This window comes from Spermophilus citellus, assembly GCF_964194105.1.
Source record: "Spermophilus citellus genome assembly, chromosome: 9".
NCBI lineage: Eukaryota > Metazoa > Chordata > Mammalia > Rodentia > Sciuridae > Spermophilus > Spermophilus citellus.
This window is the reverse complement of record NC_138191.1, coordinates 125,007,634-125,024,399: the sequence shown is the minus strand read 5'-3', so window position 1 is coordinate 125,024,399 and position 16,766 is coordinate 125,007,634. Positions and strand designations below refer to the sequence as shown.

General features: G+C 37.1%; 1 protein-coding gene across 20 annotated transcripts in view; it reads right to left on the bottom strand.

The window, feature by feature from the left end:
* EIF4G3 (eukaryotic translation initiation factor 4 gamma 3) overlaps window positions 1-16,766 on the bottom strand; it is a 287,482-nt gene that overhangs the window by 15,201 nt on the left and 255,515 nt on the right. For all 20 annotated transcript variants that reach the window (XM_081306230.1, XM_081306245.1, XM_081306247.1 and 17 more), the window contains 6 exons: window positions 16,665-16,758; window positions 15,035-15,152; window positions 12,591-12,811; window positions 10,966-11,084; window positions 6,745-6,917; window positions 865-990 (listed from right to left, as the gene is read on the bottom strand). In XM_081306230.1, coding sequence (XP_081162356.1) covers window positions 865-990; window positions 6,745-6,917; window positions 10,966-11,084; window positions 12,591-12,811; window positions 15,035-15,152; window positions 16,665-16,758 — 851 coding nt within the window. The remainder of the gene's footprint in view (window positions 1-864; window positions 991-6,744; window positions 6,918-10,965; window positions 11,085-12,590; window positions 12,812-15,034; window positions 15,153-16,664; window positions 16,759-16,766) is intronic.

The window sequence follows — 16,766 nt, the reverse complement described above, 5'->3', positions numbered from 1 at the left end:
AGGTAATGGAATTGTGAAGCTTAGTTATAAAGTATTGTAAAAAGAAAAGCTTTTCTTAAGAATATGGATGAAATAGAAAGGGACCAATTATTTTAGTCTGAATTAGTATTTCCCAAACTGCATTCCATAGGATAGCAATGATTCCAGTATTTCCTCAAAGTAAAGGATTCTTTCATTGATTATGTGAGGTAATGCTGAATTAAACAAAGCTAAATCATTTTTATTGTTTTGTTTTATTATAGGATTCTCATACATACGCTTGAATTATATGCCGCAATACATATACTTTGTGCATCTCCAAAAAAAAAAAAAAAAAAAAAAAGTGGGGGGTATGCTGGGGTGGGGACATACACAACAGTATGCGGAGTCAGATTTTCATATATCAACAGTTTGTGGGGAAAATACTACTGTTTTGAAGAACAGAAGTACTGGTCTATATAATGCAGTATCCATTCCCCCCACACATGCAAATCTAGCAATACTTTTATTATAACCATGAACGTGTACTATGCAGGTACCAGTATGACAAACTACAATGTAAATTCTGACAACAACTGAAACAATGATAGATACAACAGCCAGATTAACATTAAGCTTCTAGAAGCAATCATCTTCCAGTGACATGACTAGAGCATTATCAATAATCACTGCTACCCCCAATGGACCACAGGGCTATCATATCCTCAATCTGTCTCTAGTGTAAATCTAGTGAAATCTTCAAAATAAAATTATAAGTCTAAAAGAGTCACAGGCTGTATCTAAGAGTCTCCAGAGCCATTAATGGGACAATATTATGCTAGAAAGTCAGCAGGTGAGTTCTCTGTCAGTTTAACTTGATATACATTCAAAATAAATATAACTTACATGATAACTTCTCTCATAGAGATTCCACCTTCTTTTAACACGGGGGTCACCAGTTCAGCAAGGTATAACCAAATATGGGGAATATCAATGGCCATGTCATCTGCCAATTCCAAGGTTTCTAAAAAACTGAAAAAGAACAGGGAAAAAAATCAATACAAATATAATTCAAAAGTTAAAATTAAATAAAGAGACCAAAAATCAGTCACTCAACAAATACATATCAAGCACCTGCTATGTCAGGCACTGGTCTGGCCATAAAGTGACTGATAAACAAACTGCCATTCTTGAAGAACTTATACTAGTGTGCAGGAGAAAAGGAACAGAACAGACAAAAGGAGACTTGTGACAGGGCTAATGCTCTCAAGAGCATGAACCAAAAATACTTCTGTATGCAAGTGACATTTGAAAGATTTTAATAATGAAACAGAGATAGTTGTATATAAAGTCCTGGGTGAAGGGCTATCCAATTACTCTCATACTTTAAAGTTAACATTATACCCTCTATGTCAGACAGAAGCACCAACTAAACATTGCAATGCAGGCCAGGCACAAAGAGAAAGAAAGACAAAAAACCTTGCCCTGGAGGACCTTATGACAGGAAAGCTGATGGATATAAGAGAGTCTGATATTACTAACATTATCATCCTCATAACTGTTGTACTGCAAAAGAAAAGCTAATGGTTTTAGGTTTTTATGATATAAATATTTCCTAATGTGAAGTAAAATAATTGGGAATCAAACATGAAACTTAGAAAGTCAAATACAATACATAAGCAGCCTTCTTCGGGCTGAAAATAACAGCTATTCACTCAGAAGTGCAAATAATTCAAGTCTTTGTTAACTGTGTGAATATAGCACTATTTAAAATTATAAAAACAGAGGTGAAGGGGACACGCACATGATTGTATGGCACACAGGAGGAATGAATGAAGAGGTCAAGAGCTGGCCGTATTTTGAATTTATATTCTTTCCGAGCTCTAATTTTGCACATGCCTTTTCACTGCAGTTCTAGCTTCTAGCCAGAATATGCCACTCAGCTTAGAAGGCTACACAGGATTAAAATTTTTCACTTAAAAAGAGCTCCCATTACAAGGTAAGGTCACCTCTCTTGAGCCGTTATTTCAAAACAATATATAGCTCAGCCACATCATCTAACTTGGTTTCAGGAATCCTTACTGTCAACTTACTGACCTCACCACTTGCAATTATTTGACACAAATTTTCTATGCAGCAGACACTTGGCTGTTCTCATTATATGCACACTTTTCAGCTGTTAATGTGCCACTTATGGAACATCTTCGGGCAGGATTCCAGGATTTCTGGGTTAATTACTTGATCCTGCCAGATCATTCTGTGGGCTCTAGATTAAGCTATTTAATATACCCAAGAGATAACTGTAGCCATTCTGTCCTTTCAACTATGACCATCTCACATCATAATTGAAAGATAAGATACTCATATTCTTGCCTTAGTTTTGTATCTATCCTCCTCACTTTTATGAGGTACCAGGGATTAAATCCAGGGATGCTCAACTACTGAGCCATGTCCCCAGCTCTTCTGGTTTTTCATTTTGAGACAGGGTCTTACTAAGTTGTTGAGGCCTTGAACTTGGGATCTCTTGCCTCAACCTCCCCAGCTGCTGGGACTACAGTACTGAGCAGTTTTCTATTTTTCATCAATGGAACAGTTTATAGAATAAAATTAGTGGTTAAAAACATAATCCTGATAAGAAACTTTTGTTGTTGTTGTTGTTGGCTAAACAAAGGATTTCCACAGAACAGAGCTGTGGGACTTTCTTTTTAATGTTTGTAGTCACTAAGTCCTTTTGCATGATTTAAAAAAAAAATCCTAGGTATGCAGATGCTTTACATAATTATCTTTGCATAATACATATCTTCTGTGGGCTGTAGAAATGAAATAGAGCTACACCACATCTTTGTCTCTTGGTATGCAGTGCAGCATAGCCACTGTGCTGCACATGAGAAAACCAGTTCCATTTCTATCAACTAGTAACAAATTTGCCAAAAAGTAAATTAAAAAAAATTTCCATGTATAGCCAGGTATCATGATACATATCTGTAATCCTAGTAACTTGAGAGGCTGAGAAAGGAAAATCACAATTTTGAGGTTAGTCTGAGACCCTGTGTTGAAAAATAAGGGGTGGGGAGGTGGCTTGGGTGAAGCACCTCTGGGTTCAATTGTCAGTACTGCAAAACAAAAGAAAAGAAAGTCCCATTAAAAAAATATATATATAAATATATATTTATTTAATTTAGTTGTTGATGGACCTTTATTTTATTTATGTATATGTGGTGCTGAGAGTTGAACCCAGTGCCTCACACATGGTAGGCAAGTGCTCCACCACTGGGCTTCAACCCCAACCCCCATTTAGAACAACAACAACAACAACAAAAATATTTAGGTGTAAATTTAACCAAGGAGGTAAAAGATGTATCTGCACAATGCAAACTTTAAAACACTAATGAAAGTAACTAAAGAAAATCAATAGATGGAAAGATATCTCAAATTCATGGATTAGAAGAACAAAAACTGTTAAAATGTCCAGACCAGACCAGACCAGACCACCCAATATGGTAATCCCTGTCAAATTCCAATGTCATTAGAAATACAAAAAAAAATTTCTTTTTTTTTCCTATTTATTTTTTAGTTATAGATGGACACAATACCTTTATTTTATTTATTTATTTTTATGTGGTGCTGAGGATTGAACCCAGGGCCTCGCACGCGTTATGCAAGTGCTCTACTACTGCTGAGCCACAACATCAGCCCTAGAAAAAAGAATTCTTTTTTTTTTTTTTTTAAATATTTTTAGTTGTATCTGACACAATACCTTTATTTTATTTATTTATTGTGGTGCTGAGGATCCAACCCAGGGCCTTGCACATGCTAGGGGAGCACTCTACCACTGAGCCACAACCCCATCCCCAAGAATTCTTAAATTTGTATAAAACCACGAAAGACCCCAAAAATTATCTTGGCAAAAACAACAAAAGTTGGAGGCATTACACTGATTTCAAAACATATTGTAAAGCAAATGCAATCAAACAGCATGGAAGTGACAAAACTGATGGAATAGGAAAGAAAACCCAGAAATAAACCAGTACACTAATGTATAGTAACCTACCTACCTATATACCTAATTTGTTTGATGAAGGATTTAGATTCAAGTCCTGAAAATTCCCAAAGAATGGCTTGATGTAGTCTTTGTGGAGGTTTTATATACAGCAACTACTATACTCACAGTTATATGGAATCTTTTAGGAAAATTCCAAAGAAGCTAATCTAAGGTTTACTTATAAAGCCTAAATGAAACTTCTATTTCAGGACACTATTAGCAGTACATGCCCTGAAGAGAACATTAGATGATATTATCAGGACCGGGACCAGACACCTGGAGTTTTCTGCTCTCCCATGCTTCCCAGGTCATTCCTGGGGTGGAGAGCTGGGCAGAAACTGCTTCCTTGACTGCTCAGAAATTGACATCTCAGCAGCAGCACCCAAAGGTGATCCTGAATAATATTCTGAAAGAACAGAGATCTTCTGGGTGTTGGAAGTGTCTGCGGCTCCTATGAAATGACCTATCTGAACAGTATGGACTTTGCAATTCTGAGCTTCTTGCAAGAAGGTTCTTGATGAATAATGACATGTGGGGCTATCCTTTTGTTTCTATCTTAGGAAAAGGTGGGTGCTATATTGTCAAATATATCTCCACAACTTGCACAAGACTTGATTTAAAGATGGCCAGGTAAGGTCTAGCTAATTATCAAAGGTGAGGCCTGGAGCCACCGCAATGAAGGAAGCAATGATGTAAAATGATGAAGTGATTTGCTGAGACACAGAAATGTTGATCTCAATTACCATCTAAATAAAAGGTGGTAGTTGTGGTAGTTATTCTAAGCAGCAGCAATAGTACCGCCACTAATGAGAGTGTAAACACCATGTCTGATGACAGTTTTCTTTCAGGAAATCACCAGAAGGGAAATGCAACTGTCTGAAATCCTAGAAATTAAACGAGTATTTTGTAAGTTCAGTTATAACCTGGAAATAGACTACACTTCCTAGATGTGAAGGAACTTCTGACTATTGTCAGAAGAAACAGAACACAGTGAACAGTAATCTAGCACTCTCATTTCCAGAAAGTCTGGGGAACAAATGTAAATCCTTACAAAGTGATACAGAAAGATTCCATTACTGTGAATTTTTGGAGCTTGTACCTATTTTTAGGTTGGCTGGGATCAGAGACCTTAGTTTGATTTTAAGAGTGAAGGTGCCTTCATTTGCTCTTACTTGCTGTTTACTGCAGCGAAGCACAGATTTCTCTCATAAAACTGGGACATCATTCTGGCTTTGCTAAAGTTTCTTATTAAGTTAACTGATTCAAATGGCCTTAATCTAGCCCCTTAATTTATATAAACCCAGCTTATTGCTGAAAGATAATTTCTTAATGATCCTGGGACAATTATGAATTTTCTCGGGCCTCAAGGGCAATGTCATCACTTTTCAAAAATTAACTACTCCTAAGAACATTCAACATGGTATTTAATAGTTACATTCTAAGAGATTAATCATATCTTTGTGACAACAGAAAGGTATAAAGAGGCATTTCGTCATATATGAATTTAATTTAGAAGAATGAGCTTGGCAAAAAAGTTTTACAAGGAATTCATACCACCATCAATTCAGTGAGCATATGCCCAAGTCAATGTAAGATGGTAGATTCGAGTTTGATCTCTAGACCTAAAGGTCTTAATTCCTATTCCTTTAGAGAATGGATATCTGACAGCGCTGGACGTGATTCTATGCTTATATTTGGTGCAAAATTTGGTAACCAAAAATCAAAAACAATTTTTTTTTATGATATGAAATTTTTTTCTAACTTATACATACATAGGTATGTACTTATTTATTATACATAACCAAGGATTGAACCCAGGTTGCTTAACCACTTAGCTACATCCCCAGTCCTTTTCAAATTTTGAGACAGGGTCTCACTAAGTTGTGAAAGCTGGCTTTGAACTTGCAATCCTCCTGCCTCAGCCTCCCATGTCACTGGGATTTCAGGTGTGCATGACCATGTATAGCTTGAACATTGATTTAAAAATCTCACCCAGGGTAAGATTCTGTGGCTGAGTCACAAAGAACCTAACCTGTGCATTTATGGTGAAGGTGCACCATAATATGCCAGAACTTGCTCAAATGGGGATACAACGCTAAAGACAGCCAAATCTCACCAACAGTCACTGGTTAGAATTATAGTGAAGTCAACCTGTAACAGTGTAAATCATTAAGAAAATGGAGTTATATTGCTATGGGGCTACAGTGGAGAGACGAGCACTTTCTGGTCCAAATAACCATGGTTTACTAAAAGGATAAGGTTTAAAATCAATTTTCCAGAATTTTTCTCACAAAGTAAACTCAAAAGAATAAGCAGGTTTACATGTAAATGAGATGGTGAAGAGCTCAGAGTTTCCCTGAGGCTAAGGTCAGCTTCACTACTGACATCATGATGCAGGTCTAACAATAAAACACAGAAAAATCAGAAGATAACCTTTCTGTACAAACACAATCTAAAAAATAGCATCAAATCAAGCAATGTATGATCAATATATTATATTGGCTCAACATACTACAGTGGACACGATTTTCATGTATGGAAAAAGAAGGCTAGTTACTGAATGGTACTCTTTTTTAAAAATTATTTTTATTAGTTTTATGGACCTTTTATTTATTTAATTTTTTTTTTTTTTTATTAATATGTGGTGCTGAGAATCGAACCAGTGACTCATATGCTAGGCCAGCGCTCTACCACAGAGCCACAACCCCAGTCCCCTGAATGGTACTCTTGAGGAGGATACTGACCCTTTGAAAAAGTCCTGTTTGCTGAGTTTTTCTGACTGTACCAGCTGATAAAGCAATTGGCCCATGTGATCCCTGGTGATCTGGCTTCTCTCGAGGGTGGACTCCACTCCCGTTCTCACGAAAACATGTAGCAGGCCCTGGGCGCTCAGCTCTTCCACACACTGCATGGCTTCCTGTTCAAATAGCAAATAAAGGCTTGCTCCAAAATCTGGTGTTAAACAACCTTAAAATCTTTTGCTTATGATAAAGTCAGTAGAAAGCTGTGTTAACAAGACAGTTTTTGAAGTTAAGTTTTTGCTTGTTGAAAGTGCAGTAAAAGGTAGACTGATATAGGCAAGTTAGTCATATTAATGAGAAAACTGGGTATGATGGCATGCATCCGTATAGTCCTAACTCCTTGGGAGGCAGAAACAGGAAAAACAGGAGCCCAGGAGTTTGAGGCCAGCCTGGACAACGTAGGGAGATCCTGGCAGGTGTATGGGTGTCTGGGTTTATGGGTGTGTGTGTGTGTGTGTGTGTGTGTGTGTGTGTTTGAGAGAGAGATCTTCAAAAGGCTAACATTTGTAGGTTAATAATTTTATTCAAAAAACAATCAGAAGATCAGAGCCCAAAGGTATTTTTCTACATAACATTCACCTGTTTTCTGATCATTTTAGAAACTGAAAATGGTATATTATGACACTGAAATTCAATGCCATGATTTGAAGGCCTCAACATGGCAGCCCAGATACCTTGGCTGGGACTGTTAAGACATTCCCCATCTCCATGAAAGAGGTCTTCCTCTTAGGAATGCTAAACTTCAGTGATATGATTAGGTTAAGTGCTAAAGTCCTTGGAGGAGGTTTCTGTGCCAGGCTCTGTTAACCGGTGATTACTGTGGAAATGATCTGGCCAGCTTAATATCTTTGGTCTGGGGAATGAAAGCCTGACAGCCAGGCTGCTCCATCACCAGCATTAACTCCCTACTCTTAGCCAGAGCAGCTCTGTTGCTACTCTGGTCCAAAATCTCTTGGTTAGACTTTTGCAAAAAGCAGCTCCTTTTGGAAGCTACATGTGCAAAGGGAAGTAAGGGAAGTAAGGCTCCTCTTGGTATCTCAGTGGGACTGCTCTCTTTCCCTTCTATTACTTTATACCTCCTCTGTTCTTACTTAAAAAAATTTCAAAACTACAGAAAAATTAAGAGTAATCCAGTGTAAAACTATGTGTCTTCACTTTGATTTAGATAAAAATATCATCTAATATACAGGACATTTCAAATTTCCATAATTGTCCCCAAATGTCCAAATAGCTTCTTGTTGTTGAGAACCAACATTCCATGCCATGTCTCTTTAGACTCTTGTAATCTAAAGCAGACTCCCCTTCTCTTTTTCGTTTATTTATTTATTTTTTGGGTGGTGTTGGGGATTGAACCCAGGGCCTTGTACATGTGAGGTGAATACTCTGCCAACTGAGCTATATCCCCAGGCCCCTCCACCCGCAACTCTTTTTTGTCTTTTCATGATACTGGTATTTCTGTAGCATTCAGGGCAGCTGTTGTGTTGCTGTTGGTGTTTCAAGTGCTCATTATCCTTGTTGGGTTTTTGCCTCATTTTAACCTCATCAACATCATTACAATTACTTTTTGGGAAAAGGTGGAATAAATTCAAGTATTTAATTCTCCATATATACCCTATGTGTCCCCCAGCAGGAAGAGTCAGTTTCTCCATAAAGGGTCAACCAATTGTATCATAGCAATTCACAACCTTGCCTGCTATCTTCTTTTCTCATGATTTGTTTCTTCTTGTCTCTGAGCTCTCAGTAGAAGTAACACCTCCTATAGTCTTCTGATTATCTCCCCATTGGCTATCATACCACCTAGTTTTACTTCTCTGTACTGAAACACTGTTTTTCTTTTTGTAGCTACAGCTTAATTATTCCTGACCTATCTTTAGGGTCAGTCTTGTTTGTGTGTCTGCACTAGAATGTAGGTCCACAGAAGCAGATGATATTATTTGTTGTATGTACTATGCTACTTTCAGGTAGTATCCCCGAAAATGTGGGAGTCTTGACAAATGAAGGTTTGATTCCTGGCTCTGCCTCTTACTAATATGTGACTTAAGGAGTAGAACAATCTTTTAGCCTGTGCTTTCTATCAAAAGGTTACAAGGAGAAATGTATATAAAAAATATATAGGAAAGCACTTGGCACCTTGACAGGCATAAAATAAAGGTTCAATAATATTAATTTATGGCACTTATGAAGAGGATCACAGACAAAAAAAAAAAACCCTCTTAGGATGCATTCTATAATTCTTTAGCCTGACATACTAATACCCTAAAGGGGACGAGATAAAGCATATTTGGGCTCTGAAGCTCAAGTTTGGCTTTTAATCGGCTGCTTATTAGCAGTAAGATCTTGACCAAGTGACTTTTATGTCTATGCATCTCAGCTTTCTTATCTGTAAAAACAGGCATTATAATATCAACTTTGATTACATAAACTAATACATATAAAATATGTAGAACAGCACAGAGTAAGTCTCAATAAATGTAGAATATTATTACCTGGTTCTTAGAGCCACTCTGCAGGTACAACTGCCTCTACTATACTGCAAATTAGAATTCTGAAGTTGTAACTAACTCTGCCCCCTTCATACTGCAGACCTGGCTGGGGCTCATGATCCTCCAAAGGGTATTCTTGCACACCTAAGTGTTCATGAGGTTATCTTCTTCTTGTACTTGCATTTCACCACAGGGTCATCTTTAAAATTGTCACTCACTAACTTTGTACATCCATCAAATTATGTATGAAGACAATCCTCACTGCTTTCTCCCTTTCTTTACTTGCTTCACACTGTCCATAGCTATTCAACTTGCTCTTAAGTCTTTCACATTTCCCTACTTCCATGCAAGAAAAAGAGCTGGGTTGCCAGCTTACGAGAACACGCTCATTAGCCAGGAAGTTAGCTAATAAAATATAGTACATCAGGTACATTCTTTAGCTCTTTTTCAATTAATCTTCACTTATGGTGCTGCATTTCCAAGGGTTTCTGCAAAACAGTCCTATCTTACTCATCATCAAAAACTTCTCCCTGCTTCTGAGCTGGGCTATAGATAACCAAAGTAATTTTTTTTTTTTTTTTTTGGTACTGGAAAGTGAACACAGACACATTCCCAGCCCCCTTTTGTTTTATTTTGAGACACCATCTTGCTAAATTGCTGAGGCTGGCTTTGAACTTGAAATCCTACCTCAGCATCCCAAAGTGCTGGGATTAAAGGAATGTGCCACAAAGCCTGGCTAACCAATGTGATTTATGTATATTGAAAGCAGATAATGATTATATTGTTAAGAATTCAAGTGTCTTTAGTATTTTTGATAATGCCAAAGCAAAAGTAGTTAATATATCTGATATATTTTAACAGACAATTTAAAAAAAGTTTATTTTTTTAGTTATAGGTGATGCTGCTATATGTGATGCTGGATTGATGCATGCTAGGCAAGCACTCTACCTTTGAGCCACAACCCAGCCCAACAGATAGACAATTTTAACAAAAAAAGCCTTTCCAGACCTCAGAGCACCAGACTAGAGTCCAGTATATGATCTCCTAAGACCCTACAATTTAAATAACTGTGGCGTTACCTGTATATGATCTGTCTCCATCAACACACTACAGAGCACATGATGCCAGGCAGCATCTATTTTGCTCACTACCATCTTAAAATGAACACAGGGGGAAGGTAAGGGCTAAAGAGGGACACATTGAAAGCCATGAGTTTAAATGTCTCATTTAGGCCATCAGACCCTGGAACATCACTTGCCCCTTTGTGTTTCAGTTTTTCAGTTACGAAACAAAGAAAAATAATGCCAGCCATATTTCAGGGTTAACATGGGAATGTTTAAACAACTACAGCAAGTATAACTGGGTGTAAGAAATACCTTACAATGATTGTGTATTGTTTTTGCTCATTAATATCAAAGTCAATTTGTTTTTCCCTGGTTTAGACTGGATTGGCACCTGTAGCTTCTCTCCAACCACTCCACATTGTGAACTAAGAATTAATTTGAAAGACAATACTTGGCAGAATGCATCAGAGTTAAGCACAATGAACCATGTAGAATTTAGATCACTCAGTCTAAGTTTTATCAGTCACAATGACATCTGATTTAGACCAAGTTACTAAACATGGTTGTCACAGGGCTTTCTGTCCTGCTGCTTTCTTTCTTATTTAAATCTCATTTACCTTAAAATCATTAATGTGTAGAAATTCATCAATGATAGATTTGGACTTTCTCTCCATCTCCTCTTCTGACAATACAGGCCTGTCAGGGGCTGACACTGTTGACATTTCTGGTTTCACTGCTAATGAAATTTTAAAAAGTGAGAAAATAAAAAGGACAAAAATTACCATATGAAAGTGATATTACTTTTATGTTGTTACACTGTTTTTTCAATAGAGCCATTTAATAGATGTAAGTATGATGAAGCAAGATGATGTAAAAACAATTCAGAAAGTTTTGGCATAGATATGCACTAATTAACTTCATAATTTATAATAATAATCAACAAGATTTAGGCATATTATACACCTTTAGAGTCTACGAGTTTCTCTGTTCCTTTCTGTATTTTGACTCTTCTACACTGTTTCCATGAGGAGCACAAAATACCTTCAGAATTCACATAGGCTAGGGTTGTGCTGACCACAGCTCTAACCACACTGGCCTACGGCATTTGCTGGAACATGCCATAGCTTCTCCTACTATCTGTTCCATAGCTGTCCTTTCTGTAAACCTGTTTCATTCCTATTGGTTCCTCTACCCTGATTCTAGATTGGTCTCTTGTTAATTTCTCTCAAAGAACTACATTCCTTTCCTTCGTAAAGGTTTTCTCAGTTGTACCGTACTTCTGTGCAGATCAGCTATGTCACATTACTCACTGCACATACATATTTTCATTTCTTATCCTATTATGTTTCCAAAGTACCTAAGAACGTCAAATGTCCCCAAAGTTACATAATTAAAGCCTATTCTCAATTGGAAGAAGAAATTTCAATTTGCCTCTAAAGTCTATTTAAATAGACTGGTTAAAAGGAACAATTTAAATAGTCAAACAAATTTAAAAGCCATATTAATGGTATAAGCAACTAGTGTTATTTCATAGTTAAGATTGAGAAAATGCCAAAAATTTCTTTAAATTATTTTTAATTACTATTATCATCATCATTATGCTATCTAATACCTTTTGAAAACTTTGTTATTTATGAGATAAAGTTCTAAGTATTTTTATATATTACCTTCTCATTTCATCTGCAATAACCCTATAGAGTTAAGGTAGATACACTTAACCCCATTTAATAAATGAGAAAACTGAAACACAGATTAAATACATGAAGTGACGTTTATACTATCACCTGAGCAAGTCTTTAAGCATACACATGCTAAACGCATCCAACCCACAAAAGGTGACAGGGCAGATGATGGCAACAAAACACAATCTGACACCTTGTTGCTTAACAAAGTAAAATCTTTGGCATTACATGGCCATGTCACTCTAACAGCAGTGCAAGGGAGGGTGCTGAAAAGACTCCTGAGGAATTCAGATTGCTTAACATACAGCAGAAGAACTCTGTCACCATAACATTTAACAGAGAAAGGGGAAATCTGACGATTTCTCAGCAAAGACATACTAGGGAATGAGAATGGTGTTACAGAATGATGGAGTGGTCCTGTCATTGTCAAGGCATAGGCACGTGTGCTGCTTTGGTATGTCGTTTCTGAACTCTGCTCAGGCACAAAGTCTCCTTTGTGGTTTTCCTCCCAAATTTAAGGCTGTATCTTTCTCTATTCTTGTCCCTAGAAAGTCTCTAACCTGACTCCCTGGTTCTGTTTCGGTCGGCCTCGGTGCTGTTTCTCTCCAGGTCCACGCCTCCTGTTAGCTGTTTCACGGTCTCCAGCATCTCCCTCCGCTGCTCTTCCTGAGATTGATTGTCTAACAGGTCTTTACTGCTGCTGCCCCTCATGAATGTGTTTGGACGAGCTGTTGCAGGTGGCAGGGGCTTATCATTCTTCTCTCTGCCCATGCTTCCACGACTTAAAAGGCAAAACAACACTTTTTAAAAGAAAGACAACCCTCTCTCCTTTATACCCAACTTATCAAATGACACTGAAGGCATGAAAAATAACATTCCACAGGTAACTAGATGCATTAAGTACAAATTATATTTCAAAGTAGAATTTTTTGAATGAATAAGTAAAACCCAGAATGCTTTGAAGGAAATATTTATTAAGGTATTTTATTTAAGTTTTGTCCTCTAAGGGTAAAAGGGACTACTTAGAATTTTTAATTTTCCTTTTCGGTGCCAAGTATTTAACCCAGAGCCTTGAGATAACTAAACACGTACTCTACCATTGAACTATACCTCTACCTACTTAAAAATATTAAATGACAATGGCAACTCCTTATTTTGTTCTTTAAAACTGCTTTTAGAAAGAAAGACAGTGATAAAAAGCAAGAGAATAGTGAATGAAAGGGAAACAAATGTCCTAAGAACAAGAAATCACTATTTTAGAAATTATATGATGATACTTTATTTCTCCAGAAACATGGAAATTATTAAGAACCAAGTAGAGGGGACTGGGGATGTGGCTCAAGTGGTAGTGCGCTCGCCTAGCATGCGTGAGGCACTGGGTTCGATTCTCAGCAACACGTAAAAATAAAATAAAGATATTGTGTCTACCTAAAATTAAAAATAAATTTAAAAAGAACCAAGTAAAAGTAGGCTTTGAACAGCCACAGGCATATACTTTATTCATTTTAAGACAGAATGTGCATATTGCCCTAGTCTTTAAAAAAAAAAAAAAAAGGTTCTATTTTGAGGAGTGGAGGAGGATTGGAGAGTCAACTCAGGGGTGCTTTACCACTGGGCAACTTCTCAAACCTTTTACTTTTTACTTTGAGACAGGGTCTCATTAAGTTACTGAGACTGGCTTCAAACTAGTGATTCTCCTGTCTCAGCCTCTCCAGTCATTGAGATTATAGGTGTACACCACCTCCTTAGTACCGGGACTACAAGTGTGTACCACTGTACTCACTCAACTTTTTCTTTTCTTTTCTTAGACAATTCTAAACAGCTGCAACAACAGTTCACAGATCATGACAGTTCAAAAGCAGTGAAGTAAATATGAAAAAAGAGACTCGGCGTAGACAAAGATCTAACCACTATGAAAGAACATACACAAGTACTTAAAAAGAAAAGCCATCAAAAACCATGACAGAGCAAACAGCCAACAATGCCTCAATAGCAGATGACAATCTCCTGAAAAGTTGGCAGGTGCTAAGAATACTTTGTTTCAGAAGCCCAGGGAATGAGTAAGATAGTTAGAAGGTTTACCTAATCAAACTGTAGTAATTAATTTTTCTAAAAAAGTATTGGAAGTTTAAAGAAATTTCAACTTTGAAAGTGCATGTATCAAAAATTCTCTTCTCCTATCACAATACCATAGGTCCCCAATCACGCTATGGAAACCAGCCAATAGAATACGTGACTATGTAAACTAGCCAACAACAACAAAAAAGTAGAAAGATAGCAGAATATGCATAGAGACAAGTGAAAGCTAAAGGACAATCTCACATAATTTGAACAGTGTAACAGAAGTGTATGGGTGGGATGTCATGTCACATTATTCAACAACATCCAGGAGTAGTAGTTTGGCAAGCCCTAGACATGCCTCCAGTGCTCTTTGGTGTGTGTGTGTGTGAGAGAGAGAGGGTATTAAGGAGCAAATTCTTAGTTATCTGTCAGAAAACTTATTCTCTTCTGCCCCATCACATCCCAAACCCAATACCTAATTTTGTCCCTACTTTAAAATCATAGTGTGTGGTAGCACATGCTTGTAATCCCAGTGGCTCAGGCCAGAGGATCACAAGTTAGAGGCCAGTTTCAGCAACTTCTCAGAGCCTTAAACAACTTAGTGAGACCCTGTCTCAAAATAAAAAATAAAAAGGGCTGGGGATGTGGCTAAGTGGTTAAACACCCCTAGGTTTAATCCCCTGTATTAAAAAAAAAAAAAAAAAAACAACTCCCATATTTTTATATATACACATATACACACACATGTATGTGTATATATAGTGTGTATGTGTGTGTGTGTGTGTGTGTGTGTGTATGTGTATGTGAGAAAAGTAAAAGAAATCAACTTTAGGTATGATAGGAAGATATTCATAGGGTTACCATCATAATTTACATATATATGAGAGACAGACATATGGGAAGAAGGACAGCCTTGAATAAACTCGTAAATTGGAATTCTCACCTGGTTAAAGCCCTTCGGGAATCAAACTCTAAAGATGTGTTTGACGTGGACCCTGATGGGGCTGCAGGTTGCAGAGCAGAGAATCTGTTTAAACTGGAAGCACTTGACCGTAAGGCATCTGTAGGTGTTAACATTTTAGAAAAAGGTACAAACACATGACTAAAATGCAAATACTCATTAACCTGCCTTCCTGGGCTGGGCCCAAGAAGGAATTTCTTTGTTTTTTTCCATTCTTAAGAGATGGATCTCTATGTTATCCAGACTGGTCTCAAACTCTTGTGCAAAAGGGATTCTCCTGCCTCAGTGTCCCCAGTAGCTGTGGCTACAGGTGAGAAACACTATACCTGGAATGAGAGCACGAATTTCTAACAGGTTCAGGTGATGCTAATCTCCTGGTACATCTACTTTTGAGAACTAAAGCATTGGAGGAAATTTGTATGTAAATAGTGTTTAAAAACATTTGTTCATTAGGAGCATGTGCACCTTTAAAAACATGTAAATTATCCTTATAGGGCACAGGGATGCTTATGGTAAATAGCAAGAAGGAGGCAGGCAAATGTAAACCAAAATACTGCACTTAAACAAAGTGCATACAAATGCTATGATCCCATTTATGTAAAATCATGCATGTGTGTTTAAATGAATTGTAACATTTTAAAAATTTTTAAAAAGCTAAGTGAAAGTTCTTAGTAGGAAGAATATATGAGAAGGTTAACATTTTAGCTTTTCTTTGGACTTCCTTAGCAGTCATGTTTGTGATGGTTCAAACATTTTTAGTTAAAAAGGTCATGGCTGTTGGGGCTGGGGCTGTGGCTCAGTGGTAGAGCACTTGCCTAGCATGTATGAGGCCCTGGGTTCGATCCTCAGCACCACATGAAAGTAAATAAAAATAAAGGCATTGTGTCCATCTATAACTACCAAATTAAAAAAAAAAAGGTCATAGCTGACAAAAACTGATTTTTGATAGAAATTTAAAAAATATTTTCAGCTTTTCTTTATAAACCCTTTAAATTTATTAAATGTTTCTATGAATTAACACTCTTTTTCAACATAATGAGTTTCCCTTTTAACTTGGGGTCCCAGTAATATCTGTAACTAGATTGAACTGTGAACAACAACAAAGGACCCTAACAGATGTAATTCCTAACCACTTAGCTAAACTGATAGGAGAAATAAGTTCTGATATTCTATAGCACAGTAGAAAAACTATGGTTGACAATGGTTAATTAACATTTCAAACAGCTACTAGAAGTTTTCTGAATGTTCCCCAAATAAAGAAATATACACATCTGAGCTGATAAATATGCCAATTACCCTATCTTATCATTATACATAATATGTGCATCTGAAATGCACACTATATCCCATAAATATGTATAATTACTGTTGTCTATCAAAAATAGAAGTATATGAAAAAGACATTGTGAACTAAAAAGGTTTTGCCAAAATTTAAAAATGGTTTAACCAAAGATCCTTTTCAATGAGGAAATCTTAGTTTATGCTAGAGAGGGCCATGATCTGGGGCATGATCAGTCTACAGATCTTTTCCTAAAATCGTTATGCAGTGACTATAGAAGAGCATCCCAAGGGAGAAGCTAGCAGGAGGCTGGAAGAAGGCCAGTGCACATACCTGTCTCGCTTGCCTTTGCTCCACCGCTGCTGCCTTTTCCCCAGCTGCCCAGCTGAGCCTTAGGTACCAGCTGAATTTTCTCATCAATTGTAGGCTGTAATA